Here is a 23,956-nt window from a genome sequence, read left to right as displayed (position 1 = left end):
CCTCGTAATGTTGGACTCAGCGCTTCGGACATGCGTTAAAAGAGACACAATAGACTATTTTCTCTCGTTATTTTAATGAATGGGTATACAACGGTAATCAACTGAAGCATCCAGTCCATTTTTGATGGACTTTAAGTCCTATGTCTGAGTCAGGTGTAATGACATAATAAGGCCGGATTTTAACATGTGCAACAAGTCCGAGACATGGTTAGACTATGCTCTAGGACGCGCGTTTCAGCTCTGTTTTGATTGGACAGGACGTTTTTTCTTCTCGCCGGCGCGCACTTGTGATTGGTTGCTTTGCTTTGACTGAGAGTGAAGAAATGGGCCGCCCTTTGCTTCTGAAAAAAAGTCCTCCAGAAGTGGGTATCAATCAGAGAGAGCCAGAGACCGACAGACCTCGAGAAAGAAAAAGAGAGGACGTGGAAAGTCGCACCACTGTGTCCGCGATTTGCGCACCATGACACGGCCAGTCCAAAGCGCTTCACCGTGGCGTTTCTAGACACACTTTGGATTAACTTTTCTTCTGGTTATTTGCTCTTTTCATTTGACGTGGACTCCCCCTCCCTCTCTCCCCACGCGTGGATCTGAGAGACATGAGTGAGAGGAGGCGATCGGCCGCAGCTCTGAGCTCGAGAGCCCACGCGTTTTCCGTGGAGTCCCTTATCGGATCCAACAAGAAGAGGAAGCTCCGGGGCTGGGAGGAGAAGGAGCTCGAACTGTCCATGGAGAGTCTCGCGGCAGACGGAGACGAGCCCGGGCACTGCGCGCTGGACATGGACCCGGGTCAGTGGGACAGACACACCGCACATCATAGCATGACTGGACTGGTATAAGGGGCACCATTTCAAAATAAGGATGGAGACATGGTCCATTTATGCCGGGGCCTTCATTTGTTCCTTTGCGTCGTATTGAGACTAAAGACCCACTTCAAAACAAACTTAAGCGTTTCAGAAACACGACATTTGTTTACTTTTCACACTCTCCGACCTAAATTTTAACCTATTTATTAATGAATAACAGAGCATACATGTTTTAGTTCATTCATCTTGGTGTAAATAGTCTTTATCTTATAGCCCGGACTGTGTTTACGCGCGTATCACAAACATCACGTTTTATAAGCATTTAATCCATAGTCATAACGCGGGCTATAGACCACATATTTTCAGATGTAGCCTAAATGGTAATTACATTATAGTAACTAATTCATTTTATTAATAACGGAGAATATTTGTTTTGATTTAAAATGCCGAGAAACTTTGATATTTGTAAATGTTACAGTTTGCGTTATTAGACTATTACAAACCCCCAGTTTGTGCTTCTCGCCTGCAGTTCTTTTAAATTTAAATATACTTGATGTAGGATCAAAGAGTAAAATTACAAGTGTCATGTCATGTTGATGTTGCGTTTTGTTGTTGCTTGACTGAAGCCGAACATGACCTTCACAAAGTTCAAAGAAAATAATAATGATAAAACCTGAAAGCAGATTTTAAATTGCCCATTGTTATACATTGAAAAGCCACACACAAACGGTAGGGCACAATAAATGTAGGCCTGCCGTTTTAAATGTGCACATGGTCTGAGAATTTAAACATATTTACCGTAATAGACGGATGAAAGACAGTGAGCTAAATATGTGTTTCAGTGTTTTGTTTACACTTGTTGTTTTGACAAATCAGCGAGTCTGAAATGTGAAATCCTCATTAGAAACCCTTTAATCTGAAATATTGCTTTTTGAATTGTGAAGATTATGTAAAGCGGTCATTTTATCCTCTAATTACGATACATGTTACTGATAAAAAAAACCAAAAATCAAACAAAAAACAAAACAAAACAATAACTATTGCTGTTGTCAGTAGGCCTCTTGGTCATTTGGCGTTCAGTCAAAGCGCTATGGCTCCAGCATCAAACCAGTACCTTTTTAATGAATATTGTTTTAAGGATTGATACATCATTTTTGTTGCCGTTTTATTTGGGACACATCACGTTGTCTCACAGAACAACACGCACAAATTAATTTTTTGTTATTTTTCCATGCAGTACAAGTTACACGTTATTTATTTATTTAAATTTTTGCTTTAGATATATTTTTCTGAGTGTAGACTGAATGACCCAGCCAGATCCAGGGTGCTTTGCTTCTTCTTAAGTGTCTATTGCTCATTAGCAGGCGTTTCGCCTCCACGTCCGGTCTGAGCTGTGCCACCAGAGTCAGTGGTCACTGGATCACAGCGAGTCTCTGTGGGCAGATTGTGGTTTGGGGAATCTTTAACAGAGCCATATTCTTTTTACTTCTCCGTAGGCACAGGAGCTGGTCATATAACACGTTTATTAGCCACAAAGACTGAGCTGCGGAGGCTCACAGCCGCTTCTGACAAATCAACATTAGGCCAGGTACATCGTCGTCCTGCTGGAGAACAGTGATCCGTTTTGTATCATGCAACATTGCGTATGGAATAAACTAAAAGGATATTATTTTAGCATTTGAGGAGTCAGTAGAATTTTAGTTGAAACATTTTAATAAGAATATTTCCGCAATGCACGGACATGGGACTTGAAGGTCGGAGACACGTTATTGACCAGCAGCACAAACCTATATTAAAAAGTTATTATTATTATTTTTATTTTAAGTGCAATTGTATAAAATGACACAGGGTTACTGTTTTATTGCTGCTGCTTACTGCTTTGTTTATTAAAGTGTGTGTTCATAGTTGGATTGTGGATGTTCTGAAGTAGCTGTTTCATAATTTGGCCTGTGTGTTGTCGGTTCTGTTGTGCAGGGGTGTGCGGTGCTGATGTGTGTCAGTTGATTTACCTGGTCTCGTGCCTCACTTTCAGCAGAAAAGAGATAAGAGTATCTTTGAGTATCTCTTAGTAGGTGCTAACCTGAGACAGCTTCATTTATTTGGAACTGTTTTTGATGTGGGCTATTTAGATTTATTTATTTAATTTTGGCTAGACGTCTCCATTGGAAATGTTGTTAAATAAATTACGTGCAAAAACTTGATGATCAAACATTAGTCTATTTGTCAATATCACTTACCAACACAAAGTGTTTTTTGTTTTTTTTAAATACTTATTTATTTGAACCAGTGTACATGGATTATTAAATGACTGGACATCGGGCTATTTAATATTTGTAAGACAAGGTCAGATAGAACAGTGGTAAAGGCACATTTTAACGTGTTTTCAATAGAACTCGTGAAGCTATTGGTCCCCCTCCTCTTTGTCTCTTGTGTCTCTCGTTTCCAGAGCTCTTGGCTCTTGCTCCACTGTAGCGGTTTTGCCTGGGACCCTGTCCAGTCTGCGCATTTGCATAACCATATTTGTGTGCCCTGTAGTCTGCCAAGTCAACCTCCTTGTGTCAAGGCCCTCAATAAATAATACATTATTACTTTCTTTTCTGACTGTTCGGGCGATGGTGGTGTCGGAGGGGCTGAGGCAGGATATTCAACTATAAACCAGTTCTGAGAAAAGTGAAATGGGAGCTCGCATGTGGTGATTGTACGGAGTTTAATCGGCGGGAGCTTTAATGTGTCGAGGATGAAAGATTTGACATCCAGCTGGAACAACTACAGTAATATTTAACCTCATTCTCCTTTGAACTCCAACAGCCATTTAAGGTCAGGGTTATAACTGGAAAAGGAGTTTTACGTTTTGAGGAGTTGCCTTTATTAATCTGAATTTCCCATACTCCAATATCCCTGACGCAAATAAAGGGGAAATAGACAAATATAGGCCTATATAATAAAAATAAAATTAAAAGACATGTTAAGAATTAAGACATGAGTTTTAGTGAAGTTCTCTAATGAATCTTGCAACAATGATTGTTCCTTTATTTTGTTGCTCTAATATCCCATAGGCTTATTAACGCTGTTTTTTTTTTTTTTTTTTTTTTTTTTTTTTTGCTATGATTTGGGAGTGATATTAGTTAAAAGTATCCTCTTATATTATATTCTCTCCGTAAACCTGTGTGCTTTTGGTAGGAATAACCTAAAAAATAATTAAAATCCATTGCTTGAAAAGGACTCCTTTAAATTAAGATTGTCTGCAGTTTTCCCAATGTGTGGTCCAATTCAAATTGCAGAGTTATTTTCTTCATTGAATTTAAACTCGTTACGCGGCATTTACTCAGCTTTTGACCTCGACCCAAACCTTCACGAGCAATAATAAGCCAGGCGGGCGCTTCGCTGTGAGCTGCAGGCAGCAGGTGATTTGGATTCCGGGGCGTTGTCTTCTTTTGCCAAGTTTCCTGTGTAAAGCCTAAACCTATTAATTCCTTGGATATGAGAGCGGACTGTTCATCATCTTCTTCATTTCCCCTCAGACTCAGAGGCTAGTCCCGGCTCGGACGGAGAGGGTCTGGCGGAGAGGACGTCCTGCTCCTTCGGTTCACCTGCAGAGCTGGCCTCCGGGGCCTGCGACCAGTCTCCCCCGGCCTCCATGGACGAGATCCAGGTGGAGCTGCAGTGCGCTGACCTCTGGAAGAGGTTTCACGACATCGGCACCGAGATGATCATCACAAAAGCTGGAAGGTAAGGTCAGGCGCATGTGAGGTTAAATCCTACTCAAGGCACACTAAAGCATCAGTCTTCAAAATGTACTTATTAATTATATTATTATTATTATTATTATTATTATTATTATATTAACTACTAAACTTTAAGGCATTGTTTTCTAAATAGTTTTGCATATGCTTCCCAGGCAGAAGTTTTGCTTGATGCGTTTGATCCGCGTGCGTACACATAGAGCTGATAGCCCAGGCCTGTTCAACCTTCTACATGTGTGCGCCATCTCTCACACTCACACACTCTAGAGCCAAGAGTGTGTCTGGAGTAGACTTTTCAAGTTTTTGCTTTGTAATTTGCGTATTTATTTTTATTTTATTTTTGTGTGTTTGCGTAAACGTCTTTAGGCCTGGTAGCAAGACTTGAAGGTGAAATTGACTTTGGGGATTCTTCTATTTTAAAATTAAATGGAACAATCTACAGCATGGTCCCCGGCCTCGTTATAAAGCAGAGCCTAAATTGGCTTTAAATTGGTAAATCAGGTCATAAATAGAGCATCACCGGGTTAGAGCGGGCGGAGCGCGCATTTCACGGCTCGCTCATAAGAAGCTCATAAATCCAACAGAGAGCGACCCTCTTTTCTCATTAGCCAGGGTCCGATTTACGAGCTCAGAATGAGAAAAGAAAACGCACCGTTTGAAGAACAACACAAGGCATTAGGTCTTACCGTCCCTTATGCACAGTCTGTTATTTCTTATGACGAAGGATGCTTAAACTGGCTGGATCTGGTTCAGTGGAGGATGACTGAAGAAATGTCATGCTTATATCTTCTATGAATAAAGTTATTTAATGCTATTTATCTTAATCTTACACACAGAGATTCCTGTTCGCATAGCTTACAGTAATCGATATGTGCACGTGTAGAGCATTAGTTGCAGATTTCTCATAGTCTTTACTTCAGGCTCATCACACGTTCAGAGTTTTTTCCTACTGAGCAGACTACTCTTTCAGAGCTGTGTAAATATCACAGTGTTTACATCAACCTCATGTTTGTTTTATTAAAAGAAGAAGACTCCACACTGACACTCAAATGCACATTTGCACATGGACAAATATGAACTTGCATGCCTAAAATAGTGGCCAATTTGTTCTTGCTGTCAATTATTTTATTTAGCAAAAAGCATCATATATCTTAAAAATAAATACCTTTGGTTTTCTTAACTGTTTCTTGGTGACCTGCATATAGTCAGGTCACCAAGTGTTTATCACAAGTGTTTCCCTTTAAATAAAACACACTTTATTACCTAAATAAAATTATCTATAAAAAAGTTTATTTGCATTTCTACAAGATTGTTGCTAACTTTAAATTAGATGAGGAGGAAGGAGGAGGAAACACACACGTTGATGTTTAAGACTGCAGGATCGAATGAGAATCTAAAAAAGTGTAACTTTAGCTCCCAAGATAGTTTATATCTGCATTACCACTGTGAGAGCTCAGGAGGTGTACAAATCCTTTTCTCAAACTGAACAATTTTGGTTTTTAGGAGGATGTTTCCTGCCATGCGAGTGAAGATTGCAGGTCTGGACCCTCATCAGCAGTACTACATCGCCATGGATATAGTTCCCGTGGACAACAAGAGATACAGGTATGGGATAATCCTAATAAATCCAATCACAACAATGCTATCTGTGGTCACTCAAAATACTAGAATTTTTCTGAAACTGGCGAGTATGATGCTGTTGGGAACGCTGAATAATTGTTCTCTAAGGGAAGACATGTGTCCACTCCAGTCTGAATATAGCTCAAATCTTCAGAGACCTGCTTAATAAATGCACAGCTGGCCAGTGTGAGTGTGCAGAGTCATATCTACGTGTGCTGGTCTTACAAATGGATTTTCCTGGCTGCTTTTCAAGTGTCAACTCACATTTTTAACCCACTTGGACGACATATTCTTTTTAGCCTGTTCTTATTTTGGTGATGGTTGATTTATTCATTGATCATCTTCAGCCTTTGTTCAGTTGGTGAACTATGGGTTCCAGGAAAGCAAAAAAATAAAAAATAAAATAAAAATGACTGTTGCTATACAATTGATTATTCAAATTCAAGCACAATTTATGGCTCTGTTCATACTTATTTTATTATTATATTTTAACTATCATTAACTACAATTTTCTTCCCATTAGTACTATTAATTAGTATTTATTCACCTTTTTAGCATCAGATGTTTTTATACACTATAATCTTAGAGTTTTGTAGCCTTACACAAAAGTGGAAATATCTTTTGTACACACAAAGGGAAAAAAAAAAAAATCAATAGACGGCTAAACATACGAATTTCAATTTTCTCCCTGGTCACATAAGCAAGTTGAAGTCACCAGTTCACTCATTCATGTCTTAAGATAAAGTAAAAAAAGCCATATAGCCATAACGCTTTTGCATTAGGGAGGATCTACACACTCCACGCAGTATTTCAGCTATCGAATATTAGCCCAGATATGACAATATTCAAAACAAAACTTTTTTTAACAGTGCTCAAAACAGCAACTATAAACAGAAAACCGAAACCCAGGGAGAAGAAAAAGAGTAACAATACATAAGAACACACTGGCAGTGATGCAGCTCTCTGCATATAAGCTCAAGTTGTCCTGATATTGAAATGTATCCATTATACGCTGAACGAACAGAGCCAAACGCTGCGTGCTAATCGGATAACTCTCAACAGTGGAAATGAGGGAAGGCGAGTGCACTGCTTCATGTACTCATTTGTTTTATTTTGTGGTATCTGCAGCCAGCATTTAAAATGTCATCTAACTTTTCAAAAGCAAGAATCTATGTTTTATGATGAACCTTTTGGTGAATCAGGGCTTTTTCCGTTCTGAGGTTAATTCTGATACTGTAACTTTAAATGTCTTCTGATACTCATTATCAAACAACACCAGTGCAGAGACTGAAAACAGCATTCATTTGCAAAAAATAAAATAAGACAGAACTGATCCAAATGTGTTATGTCACTGTTATTTATCTCTCAACTAACTGCTGAACAGCTCTGTCATATTACCTCACTTTATACCATTAAAAGATCAGCAGAATCCCCATTAAAAATGCAGATATTGTATTGATATATAGCAAGTTGTTTGTTGTAGTCACTAATAAAATGTATTAATTTCAACATTTGTCAATTCACGTTTGGATTATTTCTTATAAAACTGTAATGTCACCAGTAGGAAAATGTGTCTTTTGCTCCCCATCTTGGAGTATGATGTCATCACAAAATCTGAAAACCTGCAGTATGTGCCCTTTGACTATGTTCTGTCTAGATTAAAAATGATATAATAATGCGTGACGGGGATCAAAGGACTACATCTATATGAAAAAGTGAAAAAACAAAAGTGAAAAAGTTCATAGTAAAAAGAAGTAAAGTCAGCAATGCTCTGCACATTGAAAATATTTGGTGCATACTTCATTTCACATTCTTGTTTATTAATGAGAGTTTTTCAGCCGAGCTCAGCAGTTGCTCTGCTCTGCCGCCTCCTCAGTCTCCTGTCAGCTCACCACATCACCCTGCACACAGCCACAGGCCAAAAGATCTTGTAAAATTAAATAGGATTTTCTCCCTGGCTCAGGATCTCAGCACATGGTTTTGAACTGCTCTGGAGACTGTCACTGCTCTGTTACTGTCCGGGGTTCACACTGAGGTCTGTAGTGGACAAGGCTGCTTCATGTTCTCATCTCATTTAATACTTTGGTGTATTGCTGACATTCGGTTTATTTTATAAAAACTTGTGTTGGTTTGAAACTATTGTACAATCATCAGTGAACTGAAAATCAAATTACATGTTTTAAACCACTGTGGTGATTAGAAAAGCCATTGGGAAAATTACAACGTTTAAAGATCTCCAATAATACTGCACACTGTAACTTTTTAAACTAGCAAACAAGACAATAAATTATAAATATAGACATGAAATATAAACTAAATACAAATGCATTGAGGAGTTTACCAGTATCATTAATTGCTGTTATAATATAGCCCCAACATTACAACTCAAAATAGTAAACTGAATATAGTGTATGTAAAGCCTCTTTTAGACTAGCACAGTTCGCTTGGGGTCGTCTTGGATCAGATCTGTTTGGTGCGACTCCCTCCAGCCCATGTGATGTATTCATTTACTCACTCTCCTTAATTAATACAGAAATAAAACATGCAGATTTTTCTTTCAATTTCTGTTTTTCTTATGCCTCTCAGATTCTGTGGCTTTAGACAACCATTATTTCCCTGTCCAAACACATCGAAGCGTAATCCAATATTCTTATTTATTCTCTCAATGCAGTCATTTAATCCGCAGCCCTGGTTTGGACTAAGTGAGTTTTATGAGTGCATTTGTCTGTCATGTATCTGATGAGGGGAGCACAGTGTAATGTTACTGTATGTGTCTCGCTGGGCATAGAGCGGGTGTGTATGTGGTTTAGCCATGAATCCAGAATACACACTTCTCCAATAGAGTCTTTAAAAATGTGTAAACAAAAACATTCTAAATTTCAGAATGGAAGCAGCTGGAGGCAAAAGTGAAATGGAACATAATGTGATTTTAATGGTGAAACCGGGATTAACCACAGAATATCAAAAATATGAAAAATCAAAGGAAATTTGTCAAACAAAAACCACTCAGACACATGTGAGTGATATCAGAGTCCAGTTTAAAAACATTTACAATTGTGTTTTACATTGTCTGTTAATTTAAGAGATGTTATGATATATATGAGACACTAAGCTTTTTTGAAAAACAGAGTCCACAGCAGTTTGTCAATTCATTTACAGATATATTATATATTTCATCATAAATTATACTTTTTGTGAAGCTCAGATAGAATTTTGAGGTTAGAAAATTGTATTTTCCCATCCTTCTTAGCAGAGAACTTTTTTTTTTTTATAATGTCATAAGACCATTAGTATCTAGATCTGTTAATCCTTGAAAATACACTATGTCAGCTTCACTTTGCCCCCAGTTGCCTCCATCCCAGAATTTTTAACAATCTGATGACACAGGAATTTAAAGGGTCTATACTACTATACTCTAGACTAGGGCTGTGTCAATCTCAAAATCACAGAGGGCCAAAAACTGGGACTAAGTCATGGGCCAGACTAAATATTTATTGAAAAATTTCAACAACATTTGCATGTTTTCTCTTCTTTCGAGATATGTGATGTTAAACCTTTTCTTATTAAAATAAATGTTTAACAATAGTTTTGCTTAAACATTGAATCCAGAACAAGCATAATATAAAATAATAACAGTATTTGAAATAAATAATGTCTCGGCGGGCCAGCTCTAATTCATATTTGATATGATCTCGCGGGCCAAATATAATTATATCATGGGCCAAATTTGGCCCCTGGGCCTGAGTTTGACATGTCCGCTCTAGACAAAGAGCTGAGTGCGTTTGATCACTGGTTGTATGTGGAGTTCAGATATTCATGAGTAACAGCTGGTTTACTGCGCAGTCAGAGACATGCATGGTTTGTCCGTATCTAAAAAAATATGGCCGCTAAAAATATCACAGGGGACTGAAAAAAAATGACCAAAGCACTAAACTTAATCTGTTAATCTAAATTAATAAAGCAGTGTGATTGAGTGATACTGTCTGAATCTGGCTCGAGATGGAAACTGAGTGGGCACCAGACCTGTATAAAAAAATAATACAGAGAGATATTATTCTAGGCGATGTATGGTTAGCAGTTCTGTCAGTGTCCAATAAAGTCCAGTCTGTATTGATTATGCTGGTGCCAGATGTGTGATTATTAAAAGATGAAAGTGCATGGCCTGATCAGATTTCCAGTCATGTTTGGAGTTAAAGTTTCTTTGTCCCCTGTGCTGGTGAGTGTGACCCTAAACAGTGACAAAACAGGAAATGATATCAACGCCACAAACCCCCTTGTAAGAAATGTGTTAAATATTTGTTTATGATGTTAAAATAAATTAAATAGATTGGATATTGAAATCATTCTTCATAATAGTCTGTTATTGTGATCATCGGAAGATTCTCGCACAACTACTGAAAAACAAATCACTCCACCGGAACTAAATTCTAACATCTGCTCTTTCTCTCCCTCTCTTTCTCTGTTTGTCTCTTTCTCTCTCTGTTTGTCTCTCTCTCTCTCTCTCTGTTTGTCTCTTTCTCTTGCTCTCTCTCTTTCTGTTTGTTGGTCTCTTCTCTCTCTGTTTGTCTGTCTCTTTCTCTGTCTCTCTGTTTCTCTCTCTCTCTGTCTGTTTGTCTTTCTCCCTGTCTCTGGCTGTTTACCTGTCTCTTTCTCTTTGCCTCTTCCTCTCTTTCTGTCTCGGTCTCTCTCTGTCTGGTCGCTCTCTGTGTGTCTCTGTCTATCTTCCTTTCTCTTTCTGTCTTTCTGTTTCTGTTCATTTGATATTTTGCCTATTATTACTTTTAATACACTTAAAAAAAACCTCAAAGACTTTTACTAAAACTACTCTATTATATTTTTATCTGTGTAATACTCAGTACTACTTTAGATTGCCATTTTTGCTTGTTTTACTTTTTAATTTTCTTCTAGCTGAGGTTGAGGCTGAGTTGACGTTTATAACCAGAGTAAATGTCAGAATGGTTTTACTCTCATTCTCCTCTCTCCCGCTGTGTTATGGGTGGGGCTCCCCATTATCCTCAGCATCATCAAATATTATGACTCTTTCTAATTCAGACTGCAGCTGCACGCGCGGCTGCATATGGGGCACTTTATGTTGCTCTTGTTAGAAATTTCAAGCACAATAAAAATACACAAAAGGCAGTGTTGTGGTAACGTATAGCTCAGTTTTGCGGTGAAGTTTAAAAATAAAAGTCTACAGATTGTTGCTAAAAGTTGAACGCTGCACTCAAACTGAAGGACTCAAGAATACTCAGAAGTGACTTGACATATGCAGGTTAGAAAGTTTGGAAATAGCTTTAACACTTTAACTTCACAATTTACTTAATAAAGTCTTAATTCATAATGAACAAATTGTTTTAATACAATTATTAAGGCTTAGTAACTACTTAATTAAGATGTTAGGAGTTATGGTTAGAGCATTAATTATGTATGCTAGATAATAAGCCTAAATCATTCTTAATGATAAGTGTGTTCATTATTAATTAAATCTTTCTTCTTGTTCAGTTGAAAGTCAGGCCAAAAGCTTTTGACCTGTCCCTCTTGTTGATGTTCAATAAATCATATGTGATCAGGCAAACCATGTCTTAGTATTTGTCTGTTTTCTTCTTCTAGATATGTGTACCACAGCTCGAAGTGGATGGTGGCTGGAAATGCAGATTCTCCGGTGCCCCCTAGAGTCTACATCCACCCGGACTCTCTGGCCTCGGGCGACACCTGGATGAGACAAGTGGTTAGCTTCGACAAACTCAAACTCACCAACAACGAGCTGGATGACCAAGGACATGTAAGGACACTGTCTGTTACTGTGTGTGGTCCCCGTGTACACAATAACACAATATAACACAATACAGGGTAGTTCTGATGCTACCACAGGGGGTTGTCTTTGTAACACCAGTGTCCATGGTTGCTTTGTTCGTGGGTTTCAGCTTCATATTATATGCAACATTTTGAAGATATCATGTTTTATTTTAAATTGCTTATTACTGTGGCAACGGTCCAAATTTTTCATCATTCTGAAACCCATGGGTAGATTAGGTTCACATAACAACATTCTAAACTGGCCACAGTTTAACACTGCGCTGGAGGACAGGTCAGATTTCTGTGACCGAATTTGCCTTTTACGTCTAAAGACGCAGTGGTTTTGAACTGATTCATGGTTCTCTCTAATTACTGGGTCTATGAAAAGTAAAACTGGCACAGAGTTCACTGTCTTCTCTTTCAGCACAAATGAACAAAGGTATTTCTTCCTCAAAATAGTTTTAGAAAGTGTCTGTTTGATTCAAACAAACAGAAGGGCTCAGAACTGTGGCATTCATAATATTTAGCTCTTTTGTATGGCTCCTTTACCGAAACCTGGAAATAAGTTAGACTTTGTTTTGTTTTATGCATTTTACTTAAATTTAAGCTGAACCTACTCAGAAACAAACTGAGCAACACAAGATTGCATTGTCTTGTTTGTTTGGTCTTTTTACATTGTAATTTAAAAATGTGCTTCTGTCATAGATAAATATGAAAAGAGCCAGTCTTTTTGAATATCTTTTTGAAAAGATTCAGATCCCATAAAAGAGCCAAATGTCACTGACTGTGACTGTAATTTGACAGGCAAATATTAATTTCCCCTGTATAATTATGTAATGGTCAAATCAGCGTCATTTCAATAATCTTGGTTTGAGTTGTAGAGGAACAACATCCTGATTTACAGCTTGTATCCAGTTTGAAAGAGGGGAACTGAAATGACTTCTATTGGCTTTGGGTTTCTTTAAATATATGATGTGGTTTTGAAAGGTGAAAGGTTTGACTGTAAGGCTCCAAGTTTCACCGCAAATTTAGATTTTACAAGGACCTTATGTTTAGAAATATATGAGTCACATTTCAGTACTCTATATTGCAGTTGTAAATAGTTGCCATGATGAGAAAGGATTGCAATTAGAGTTTTCCCCTTCAGTAAAATATTTAGCATTTGACATTTTTTGCATAATAATTTGACCTTTAAAGTAACAATACTGACTTGGGATGAGATTACTTTTTGTTTTTTTACATTTTCCTGGATATTTTTTCAGGTCATTTGAAGTGAATTTTGATTTTCCTTGCTGTGGTGTAACAAAATGCCCCCATTCGAAACAACCGCAAGACGTGAATCACTACCACACACAACTGTCTTAGAGAAGATTTATATGTCCCTCACCAAACCCAGGCCCACACCATACTTTCTAATCTTATATGCAGAAATATCTTTGGATTTATCTCACTGCGCACAAACAAGATCAAAACTCATTTTTACTTGTTGACAGAATAATGGCTGAACGTCTCCCTATAAATGTCCCAAACTAGGTCTTGACATGCAACAAGTAAATTCTGTTTTGAAATCAATAATTATAAATAAGTAATAAATCTCAGCTAAAGTAGTATAAACAGCTGAGGGGCTTATGACAGGTTAGACTAATCATGTCACCAAAACATAATAACAAGGGCTAAATTGCACAATAGTTATGATTTACCATATTTATTTTAGATATATCTTTATTTTGTTAAAAGATTTAACCTTTAACTGTTAAATTTTTAAGCCTTCAGAGTATGGTTTGGATTAAATTTGACCCCGACCAAGAATTCCCTCATAGTAAGTGTCTATACCAAATTCTGAACTACAGATCTATTTAGAATGTCTAAATAGACTATCCAACATTAATAAATATGTGTAATATATAAATATAATTTTTCAAAGAGCAGAAAGATAATACTTTTCATATTTTCTTGTTCTTCTTTTGCATGTATGAGACAACTGTGGTGTCCTAAGTGAAAATAAACTTAGAAAAAAAGACCTCTCTCCCCCTTGATTGACTTTTGTTCCTTATGTGCATCATATACAGGATGATCACTCTTTCACTGTTTTGAGATTTCCCTTTGCCCCTTTAAAAACCAACAGGTGTCTACTTCTGGGAACCTGGGGCATGCGGGAATCTCAAAACAGTGAACTCTTGAACTCTGTGACCACTGTCCCATAAAAAAACCACACACACACTCATACACACACACACACACACACACACACACACACACACACACACACACACACACACACACACACACACGCACACACACACAAACATGGTCTGTACAGCTTCACAGATTCAAGATTCCCTAAAACTTCCATTTTCCTTCATTTGATTTGCACTGATCTAAAATCCATCCAAATAGGGTCAGACCTGAACCAGCCTCAGTGTCCAAAAATTTGTAGCACCTGTACAAAACTATAAAATTTCAAAATATTTTCATTTTTGTGTATTTTGCTAAATTTAGAAAAAGTTATCAAATTTCAGGATAAAAGAATGATGCTTAGGGTACTTTTACTACTCTTGCATGTCAAAATGGGTCATATTTGACCCCAGTAGTATTTAAGGTGTAAACTGTCAGATTAACACCTTCTATGCATGTAAATTGTTCCTGCTTTTTAGATGGAATATACAGTATTGATGAGAAATATAGAGGTGCTGTTTTAGAATTTAGAATTTCTTCTTAACTTCTTTCCACAAACTGCTACTAATGGATGTAAAACTTTAATAAATATTTACCACACTAAACAAAGTATTAATTAGAAAAACATGACATACACATAGATAGATCTCTTTATTGCAGACTTCTGATCCAGAGAAAAAAAAACAACAAACAATATAAAAACAGAAGAAAACAGAGAAGAACAGCTCCCAGTGTCTTAGGAGACAACTACCATTGTTTCTAATGTTGAAGGACACAATATTAGTCAACAATAAGTGTCTGTGGGCTACTTTTTTTTTTAAATAATACCGAAATATAATTATAATTGTCAATAAGTCTTTGAGGTTAAAATTCAGGCTTTAATGAATTGTACCTCCATGTGTACTTGTATAGCTCCTGTGTTTATGTTCTTTTGTTATTGTGCTTGGACCACAAACACATATTTTAGAGATAAATGACATTTCATCCTCCAGCCACATCCCTTTGTCTTTGGCTCTGAGCTGCTTTATTCTGCCATCTTTCTCTGGGAAAAGCTTATAAAATGCAAAAGAAGTATTTTTATTACAGCTTTGTTCTAAATGAGCCATTGCACTTTGTTATTATGCCAGTAACGTCTTGAGCATATCTTTGTGATTTTGGACAGACTACTACTCCTCAACTTTCTCTTTGTCTGTCAGAAAGTTATTTCAAATCAACAACATTTAAGTTTTTTACCAGTAGAATTCAATGAAGTAAAAATTCAAACGGTACCAAGTTGCCTTTACCAGTGTGAAATTCTTTTTTCGAGCAAGACACTCCACCCTCCTTGCCCCCAGTATTTGTGTACACTGTGGATATGTGTAATAGTGTGTGTGTGTTGATCTCAACAGATGAACAACAAGATTAACAGTGATGATCTATAGATTATATTTTGCTTTATTTGGTGTTTTGTGACCAACTAAACAAGAAATAATACTGCAATACTCAAATTTTAGTTACTTCAAATATATCTTCCTGCTGATATTAGCTATTATGAAGTGTATTGTAAGGATGTTAATTTATTGTTCAGGTGACTGTCCGTAATTTCTTACCTAACTCATAAAAGGAAATATGATAATAGTGTTTGAGTGTGAACTACAGTCAGCTGCACTGTGCTTTGTTGATGAGTGACTTCATTTTAGACCTCAGACACATGAGGTCTGAAATCTCTCTCTTCCCTCTCTCTGCTCTTTCACTCTCTCACCCCATCTCTCTCTCCCTCTCCTCTGGGACAGCCGAATTACTGTGGCGTTTCCCTTCAGTTTTAACCTCTGTCCTGATCTGCTTCATGAGTCATGTGACAAGTTCTCAGGTTTAGAGAGAAGGAAATGTTCAGAAAGCAACAGAAAGGGAAAGGTGCCTTCAATCCAATATATTCACCCCCACAGCAATACAACTGTCTGTGCAGAAACTACCGTCACAGCAGATGATTCTTCAAGTGGATTTCTGTCTAAATATTTGACAAACTATAATGTAAATTAGAGAACTCACTTTATAAGCATAATAAAAAGAATACAAGCATTAAGCCATTATTATTATCACCAGAAGTGAAAAGTAGTACTAAAGGAGTAGTAAAGGAAAAACAATTCAAGAAAATGCTTTAAGGATACACATTTTCTAACCCTTACTTTTTCCTTCACCATTCATCTTTAATTATTTTCAATGATTACCAGTAGACTTATGTGTTTAATTGTTTCAAGTTGATTTAATTTGAGTATTTCTGTCACCAACATCATTACTGTTATGATGTTACCAGCGAGTTAGCATGCACATCTGTTCTCTGTGACCCTCTCTGAGATTTTAAATGCAAAATATTTGCGAGTGTTCCTGATACTCTCTGTTAGCACGCTGGTGGTGGGGGGATGTGTGGGGGGCAGTGTGGGGTGTTTGGCTCTGGGGAGGTTTTCTCACCCTCGGTCTAATCAGGACCAGACCTGAGCCCGAGGCGGGACCGGCCCGACTGACGCCTGGACTACACTGCAAAATAATCCTGCTTCGTACAGTGTGAACTCACCTCATGTTAAGAGCTTTGATAGAGTCTCTGATGTTAATGATTCATGATATTCAACCACAGAATACAAGTCTTAGGAGGCTGGCTAGGGTTACATTTGTACCCAACAATATACTTGATATGTTATTAATCCTGTCTGCTAATCCTTTGTGAGATTCAGATCTCACATCACAATAAAACTAAACATCTACTGACATAGTTTACGACCACATCTTTTATTTGGCTAAGAATTGTGCTTTAAATTACTAATCCTACCAATGTTCACAACACAGAGAGCTTCTTAAGCAACCTGCAGATCCTTTTTAGCCTATATAAATTCAAAATAAAGTCAAATTCTGTTTTCAAATTAACATCTAACAATTAACAACAATGTCTGAGCACTAAATATCCACACTGGTGATACCAGGACTTCTGGTTAAAAAAAAAAAAAAAAAAAGATGTCCCCTTTGTCTCCCTCAGATTATCCTGCACTCGATGCACAAGTACCAACCTCGTGTCCACGTGATCAGGAAGGACTTCAGCAGTGAACTCTCCCCAAACAAACCTGTCCCCACTGGGGAGGGGGTCAAGACCTTCAGCTTCCCCGAGACTGTCTTCACCACTGTCACTGCCTACCAGAACCAGCAGGTACACACATCATATCACACATGTACAGTCATTTTATTGCATCAATAGCAACTAAATATTATAGTGTCATTAATATGAACATTGTCTTTGCACTCAGATCACCAGACTAAAGATTGACCGAAACCCTTTTGCCAAAGGATTCAGGGACTCTGGGAGGAACCGGTATGTGGCATCAGCACAAAATATAACTCAGAAGAAAAAAACATATATATTTTAAAACATTACATAATTGTCTGGACACAGAATTCACAGATGTGAATTACCTTCCAAACAGATAAAGAATAATTCAGAATATTCTTCTGCCCAGAGGATGTTGAGATTTGATTGATTGTGTTACTTCTCTAACAAACATTTGGCAAAAACAAAAGCAGCTTTGCAAGTTTATTATGCTACTAGTGATAGTAAAACAGCTTCTGTGACTATTGCAGCTATTAAAAGAAATTATAGTCTTTCATTACTTGCTTATGTTTTAACTCATTAAGTATTATACATTACAATCTTCGAAATCAAGTAAAATTTCCTCAAACATTTCCCTAATCAAACAAATGCACATACAGCACAGTGTATTTTATTTTTATGTTTTGGTGTTATTGTTTTATTTTTATTTTTTTCTGCAGTAGTGACATCATAGAGTGTGGCACTTCCTGCTGGCTGTTACTGTCTCCAGTATCAAATACCTAATTTAGAGCGTCTCTGTACCCAGTGTATTACCCTGTTTGTGCCCAGGTTTCAGTTCTTATATAGTGATTGTATAAGAGAAGCCCTCCACACACGAGAGCTGGCCCCTCATCTGGACCACATTATTGGCACGCAGATATTTGAGACATCTTTTTTCATTTTTCAAACAATAGGCGACTGATTTATGAACTGGCATTAGAGTTTCATTGGCGAAAAGATGGAGAGAGGAGTGAGCTGTGAGTCCAGTCCACCCTCACAGTGTCTTCTTTACAGTTTTATGAGGAAGAAAGAATGTAATACATTTCAGGCACTTACACTTGTGAAAGACCATTGAACTCAATTCAGTAATAATAACTTCATAATAATGCCATGTTATAATAATGATTTTACAAAAGTTACAAAATTTGCATCTCACATTTTTATTTCATGGCTCTTCACTCCTACTTTAGGTCCGTACTTTCTACATTTGAAACATGAACCTGTCAGTCTCAAAATGCAGTCCTTTAATGGTGAATTTTGCTCAATTTGACCATAAAATATATTGCTGCTGCATGGGACAAAATAACCAAATATAAAATTAAGTGCAAAGTGTGAATGGAACCAATCTGCAGTGGAACATGAGCGGCTAATTCCACATTTAAGGGGAAATCCTGAATCAATCTAAAGGGCAAACCAATAATTGTCACATTAAGCACCCACTGGTTTCCTTTTGGGAGTTTCCAGTCTCTTAATATGGTCGTGTTTGTGGCTGGACCGTGCTGTATGAATGGGCGCACTGATCCGGATGGACCTTCTCGATTAGCCCGCCACGCTAACGAGCTACTACAGTCCAAAAATAACACAGAACAGGGGTGTCGTTACCATGGTTTCCTGGGGACACTGGGGTAAATCAGACAGGAAGCACAGCAAACTACAGATTTGAGATGAAACATCACCCAGATTTATGTTTGCAATAAAAACCTGCTCCTTTAATGGCTCTAGTTTCCTCTGAGCAGGATTACAGTCTGGACCTCTCCATACAAAGTGACTTCAGCTTTCACACAACCACTCAGTCAGAAGGCTGTTAAGTAATAGGAGAAATGGGTTGCTTTATTGTCACAGAGTATGCCCTATATGACAAAGTTGTTCTGCTTTGACTGATGCTAACACTAATATTTAAAATAAGCGTAATACTTGAATACAGGAAGAATATTGATTGACTTCTATATGACCATAATTAAAAACACAAACAAACAATAGCCTAGGTTTTGAGGATTCAACCCAGATGAGAGTCTCATGTGACATTCATTCTACTTTCTGATTGGGTAAATGTTTTGATATTCATAACACCACATTATAAAACATGAATACATTTGATTAGAACATGTCTACCTCACATCTGGGAACACGATCAAATTTATCAAGTTTAAAACCAAAATATTACAAACTGTTCTTTTTAACTTTCTTATTCAAGTTATTAGACTTTTATTTCAGTTGTTATATTGAAAAAACTCCTTTGTTCTTGTTTGAGTTCTTGTCAGTGAACAATCCTCTTGCTTTTAGGACTGGTTTAGAAGCCATTATGGAGACGTACGCTTTCTGGAGACCTCCTGTTCGGACCCTCACGTTTGAGGACTTCACCAACATGCAGAAGCAACAAGGTTTGTCCGATCTTCTACTTTTTTTCTATTGAGAGCATGCACTCACATAATGATACACTAAGTTGTCTATCTGTACAGGTCTGAGCATAAAAATAGTTAACTTTTCAAGAACAAATGTCATACTTGCTTCTAAGCATGAACCAGTTTTGACGCCAGCGCATTGTGCCAGGAAATCTAAAAATAGTGAATGTTGTAAACTGGCTTCAGAAAGAACTCTCTGCTTACAGTTTCAAAGGAATAATGTGCCCTCGTGAACTGTTATCCTCAGCGCCTTTCAGATCTCCATTTTACAAGACTTATATTTCTGAGCCCTCCTTTACAATAACCTATAAAACAAATCCAGTTTTTCAATTTTGAAATGTGTTTAAAATTAACAAAGTAGAAATGAGTATGGCCTTGCAGTTCAGATCCCAGGCTGAACTTGCTGCATACTTTCCCTGTGTACATCAGCACACTGCATCAAACAGTGTGTCCTTCGTGTGAGCCTGGCCCGTCCACTGAACCTTTTCCTCCACTTAAAGATGTAGGAAAAAAGTTACATAGTTAAACAAGCGCAATGGATTTAGCATGACTCAGCCACAGGTCAGCCAACCTCCCTTTGGGCTAAGAGGAGGGACAGGCTCACGCTGCAAGGGTAAAGGGGAGGTCAGTCTAACTTCTTAATCCTAATTTTGTGCGACATGTGTTGATCAACATTTTAAACCTGATTCATAGATTTGAGTCGCAATATTTGAGTAACAGTATAATTTATGAGACAATATATAAAAACAAAAATAGCTTTGTAAATGTAAAGTTCTAATGACACAAAGAGTTTTTATTCAGATAAACAGCAAAGCTGTGTATTATCTGTTGGTTAAATCAACATTTTTGTTAAGCCCTGCAAGGCAGCTGCTGTTGTGATTTTGGACTTTATAAATAAACAATAGTGTGACAACTGTCTCTCATATTAGTGTAAAAAACATTATCCATATAACAATGTATAGTCCAATAAAATATGACATTTTTGTACTCCTCAGTACTTTTTTCCATAATGTATATATTTATACGGGAGATGACATCACCCATCTGTCTCTCTTACCTCTTTTCTGACTACAGTTTCCATCCCCCACATCGCCTTCATAGACACAGCAGAACAATATTATCGAATGCATATGGTTCATAATCAGGAAGCCAACCAGGCCCTGGATTATTTAGTTATGCCTCCTTCTTCTGATTCCTCGTTCAAAGTGAATTTTTGCTTCAGCGAGTGGAACCAGCCAAATTCTCATTAATGGAAAAGTATGGGCCTGATATTCCACAGCTATCGTTTCACTTTGAAAAGCTGTGACTTGTGTACCATATGCCAGCAAGTGTTTTTATGATCTGGATTTAAGTCATATTAGGACCAGCAGTAAACTGAAATGACATTTATTGCAAAATACTTTTGGACTGAAAAGTACACAAAACAGAAGGTTATAAGATTTGGTTCATAATGACTTTATGTATGTTAAAGGTAAACTCAATGGTCAACTTTATTTATTTCAGAGCAATTCAAAATGGAATAAACGTAAACTAAAACATTGTTAAAATAGTACAGTGCTTTTTCTGCTACAGTCTACGGACTCAGAGCTGTGAACATAATACTAATACCTTCCCACTGGGAAAAGCGGTTTATTTCCCGCTGTAGTTCACAGGAAGGTCAAAGGTCAGACAGATACATATAGGGATTGGTGTCAGTCTCAGACACATAAAATGGATCAAATAAAATTATTACAGGTAGAACAGTGTCATTTATTAGTCTGACATAACACATAAATGTAAGTTCTAGTTCACTGATGTTATGTCTTGTGTTTCTCTGACAGGAGGCAGCACTGGCACCTCTCCCACCACATCCAGCACAGGGACACCGTCACCCTCGAGTGCTGCACACCTCTTGTCCCCATCCTGCTCCCCTCCGGCCTTTCACCTCGCTCCAAACACCTTTAATGTGGGCTGCAGGGAGAGCCAACTGTGTAACCTGGGCCTGACTGAGTACCCCGCCTGCGCACGCAGTAACATGGCAGCACTGCAGGGCTATGGAGGTCTGGCTGACAGTTCCTATGGACGCCTCCAGGCTGCAGGGGGCGCTGTGGCCTCTGGCCAGCCCTCTGACTCCTTCCTGCCCCAGAGGACTTCCTCCCTGATTGCAGCTGGGATGCAGGGCAGCTCTCATGGCTCTCTGCCCGGGGGCAGTGGAGGAGGAGGAGGTGGAAGTAAGATGGATGCTTACAGTGGTCAGTTCTCTCAGCTGCAATACGTGATGCAGGCGGGAGGGGGCACCAGCTCTGCGCCCTCTTCCTCCTCAGGCTCCTCCTCTTCCTCAGCCCACATGTTCAGTGGAGGCCACCACCATGTGCAGCAGGGTTCTTATAATGCCTTTTCTCTACACAACCCCTACAACCTGTACGGATACAACTTCCCCAGCTCCCCACGCCTTGCCGCTAGCCCAGAGAAACCACAGGGTGGGCTGCTGTGCTCCTCTTCTCCAGCAGGGGCCTTTGCAGAGCGCCAGTACCTGTCCAATGGAAGCATGGACTCCATGCACATGATTGGGAACCCCTCCGCGGGACAGCAGGGCGGCAGCTCCTGTGACGGCCGTCAGTACGGCTCCTCCTCCCAAATGTCCATGCACATGGTCTAAGCCTTAATCTGATCTCTGGACCTGAGCTGTATACAGCAGGGCAGGAACAAGCATCTCAAGACACTTAATGTTAAAAGGATGGATTCAAACTATTATTTAAATCTCTTAACAAACTGGAACAACTTCTAGATTCAGACACTACAGACTTCAGAAATAAACTGACCGTATAGCAGTATTAACAAACAAATCTGTGCAATAGCAATAAAGCAGGATTCACCTTCACTGTGATTGAGAAGTGAACTTAAACAGAGCACTTGTGCAGCTTTGGCAGTGGTCCGCGTGACAGCTCTGCCTGAGAGACAGACAGAAGAGGACATGCTCCTCTCCATCCTCATACAGGGTAACATAAAGTGTACAGTGAACAGCCTCCTCCTCATGGACTGGAATGACTTCACTATTTTTGAGTGGAAATGTTTCTAAGCATATCTATATATAAGGTGGCGAATGCAATCAATAACATAAGCTTAAAAGTTGTGTGAAAAATTATGAAATAAGCAATAACAGAGTATTATGTATGTTTGGTGTGCTGTAGAAGTATTTAAGAGCTGATTTTACAGGGCAATCTGTTACAAATCTGTGTGAAAAACTTTTTTGAGGCATTTTGAAAAAATGTAAATACTGGTGCCAAGCACATAAAAGCTCAATAAACATTCGATTCATGTGAGATGGTTTTCATTTGTTGGTCTGCAGTGGATTTGGGCCTTTTGCTTTATGCACTCTTCACTTCAAAAGGAAACATTATTGGTCAGTGAGGAGAATAGAGCCACACTAATGAGTTGTCATTTTAAGCTTGAGAAAAAACACTTTTACTTTTTAAATTGACCAGAAAAGTTTTATAAAACCGTCCAGTTTTATAATAGAATAATTTGCTATTAAAAAGTTGTGGTTGCTACAACAATGACCAAAGCTTAAAGTTTTGCTGTTTTGTGGAGATTACATCACTGTTTATAATGACAGTGAGCTCCAGTGGATAGGATCATGATGAGTTTGGTTTATATAATAAGTAATTTTGCAGTAACATTTTAGCTGTATGTTTGAAACATACAGTATATTACATAATATAGAACAGAAGTTGCTATAGAACTAATACATGTTCAGATCTTTGTCACTGATAAATATTCCATTTCTTTGGTGGTGGTCTCTTCGACTTCTCACAATGAATTATAAATGAGGGAGTTAACGCCAGTCAGCTCAAAGCCTCATGGCCACTATAAGTGCAGTGACATGATTATTGATGAACGAGGAGAGTGATGTGTTCTTATAAAAGACACATCTGCTCCAGACCATGGACTTCAAACACTACACAATCCATACATCATAAACCAAAACCAGTGGACCCAACAAAAAGACCCTTTCCCTTCACTGCTGTTTTCGTTTTATCCCAAAAATCAGTTCTTGTGCCAGTTGTACTCAGCCAAGGAGGGTAGACCTGTTGCACCTGTTTGATGAAATACAGAATCCCTCTATAATCACTCAAACTAGAAGAACTCAAACCTCATTCTGGTTGCCCTTGTTAGCTCTGTCCTGGGCCAATCAGCCTCCATTACACGCATGTATTGTGAGTAGCCTCCCCAATCATTTCCTATCATGCACACAGCTCCGGCCATGAAATATCATATCTGAAGCGTCATCAGTGAGCACAGAGAGCCACTATTAGAAACACCTGT

The 23,956-nt window shown here is 38.2% G+C and overlaps 1 protein-coding gene across 1 annotated transcript; it reads left to right on the top strand.

Moving 5' to 3' along the window:
• Positions 1–596: 596 nt before the first annotated feature.
• On the top strand, positions 597–22,939 carry tbx15 (T-box transcription factor 15). The gene is made up of 8 exons (XM_020920400.2): positions 597–786; positions 4,325–4,532; positions 6,050–6,151; positions 11,777–11,948; positions 17,145–17,312; positions 17,410–17,474; positions 19,533–19,630; positions 21,472–22,939. Exons 1-8 carry the CDS (start codon positions 597–599, stop codon positions 22,287–22,289), a joined length of 1,821 nt encoding a protein of 606 aa, XP_020776059.1. The 3' UTR covers positions 22,290–22,939.
• The last annotated feature ends 1,017 nt before the right edge of the window (positions 22,940–23,956 follow it).

Source organism: Boleophthalmus pectinirostris, unplaced genomic scaffold (genome assembly GCF_026225935.1).
Source record: "Boleophthalmus pectinirostris isolate CB_2022bp ecotype Guang Dong unplaced genomic scaffold, ASM2622593v1 HiC_scaffold_1, whole genome shotgun sequence".
Classification (NCBI taxonomy): Eukaryota; Metazoa; Chordata; class Actinopteri; order Gobiiformes; family Gobiidae; genus Boleophthalmus; species Boleophthalmus pectinirostris.
This window is presented reverse-complemented; position numbering and strand designations above follow the sequence as displayed.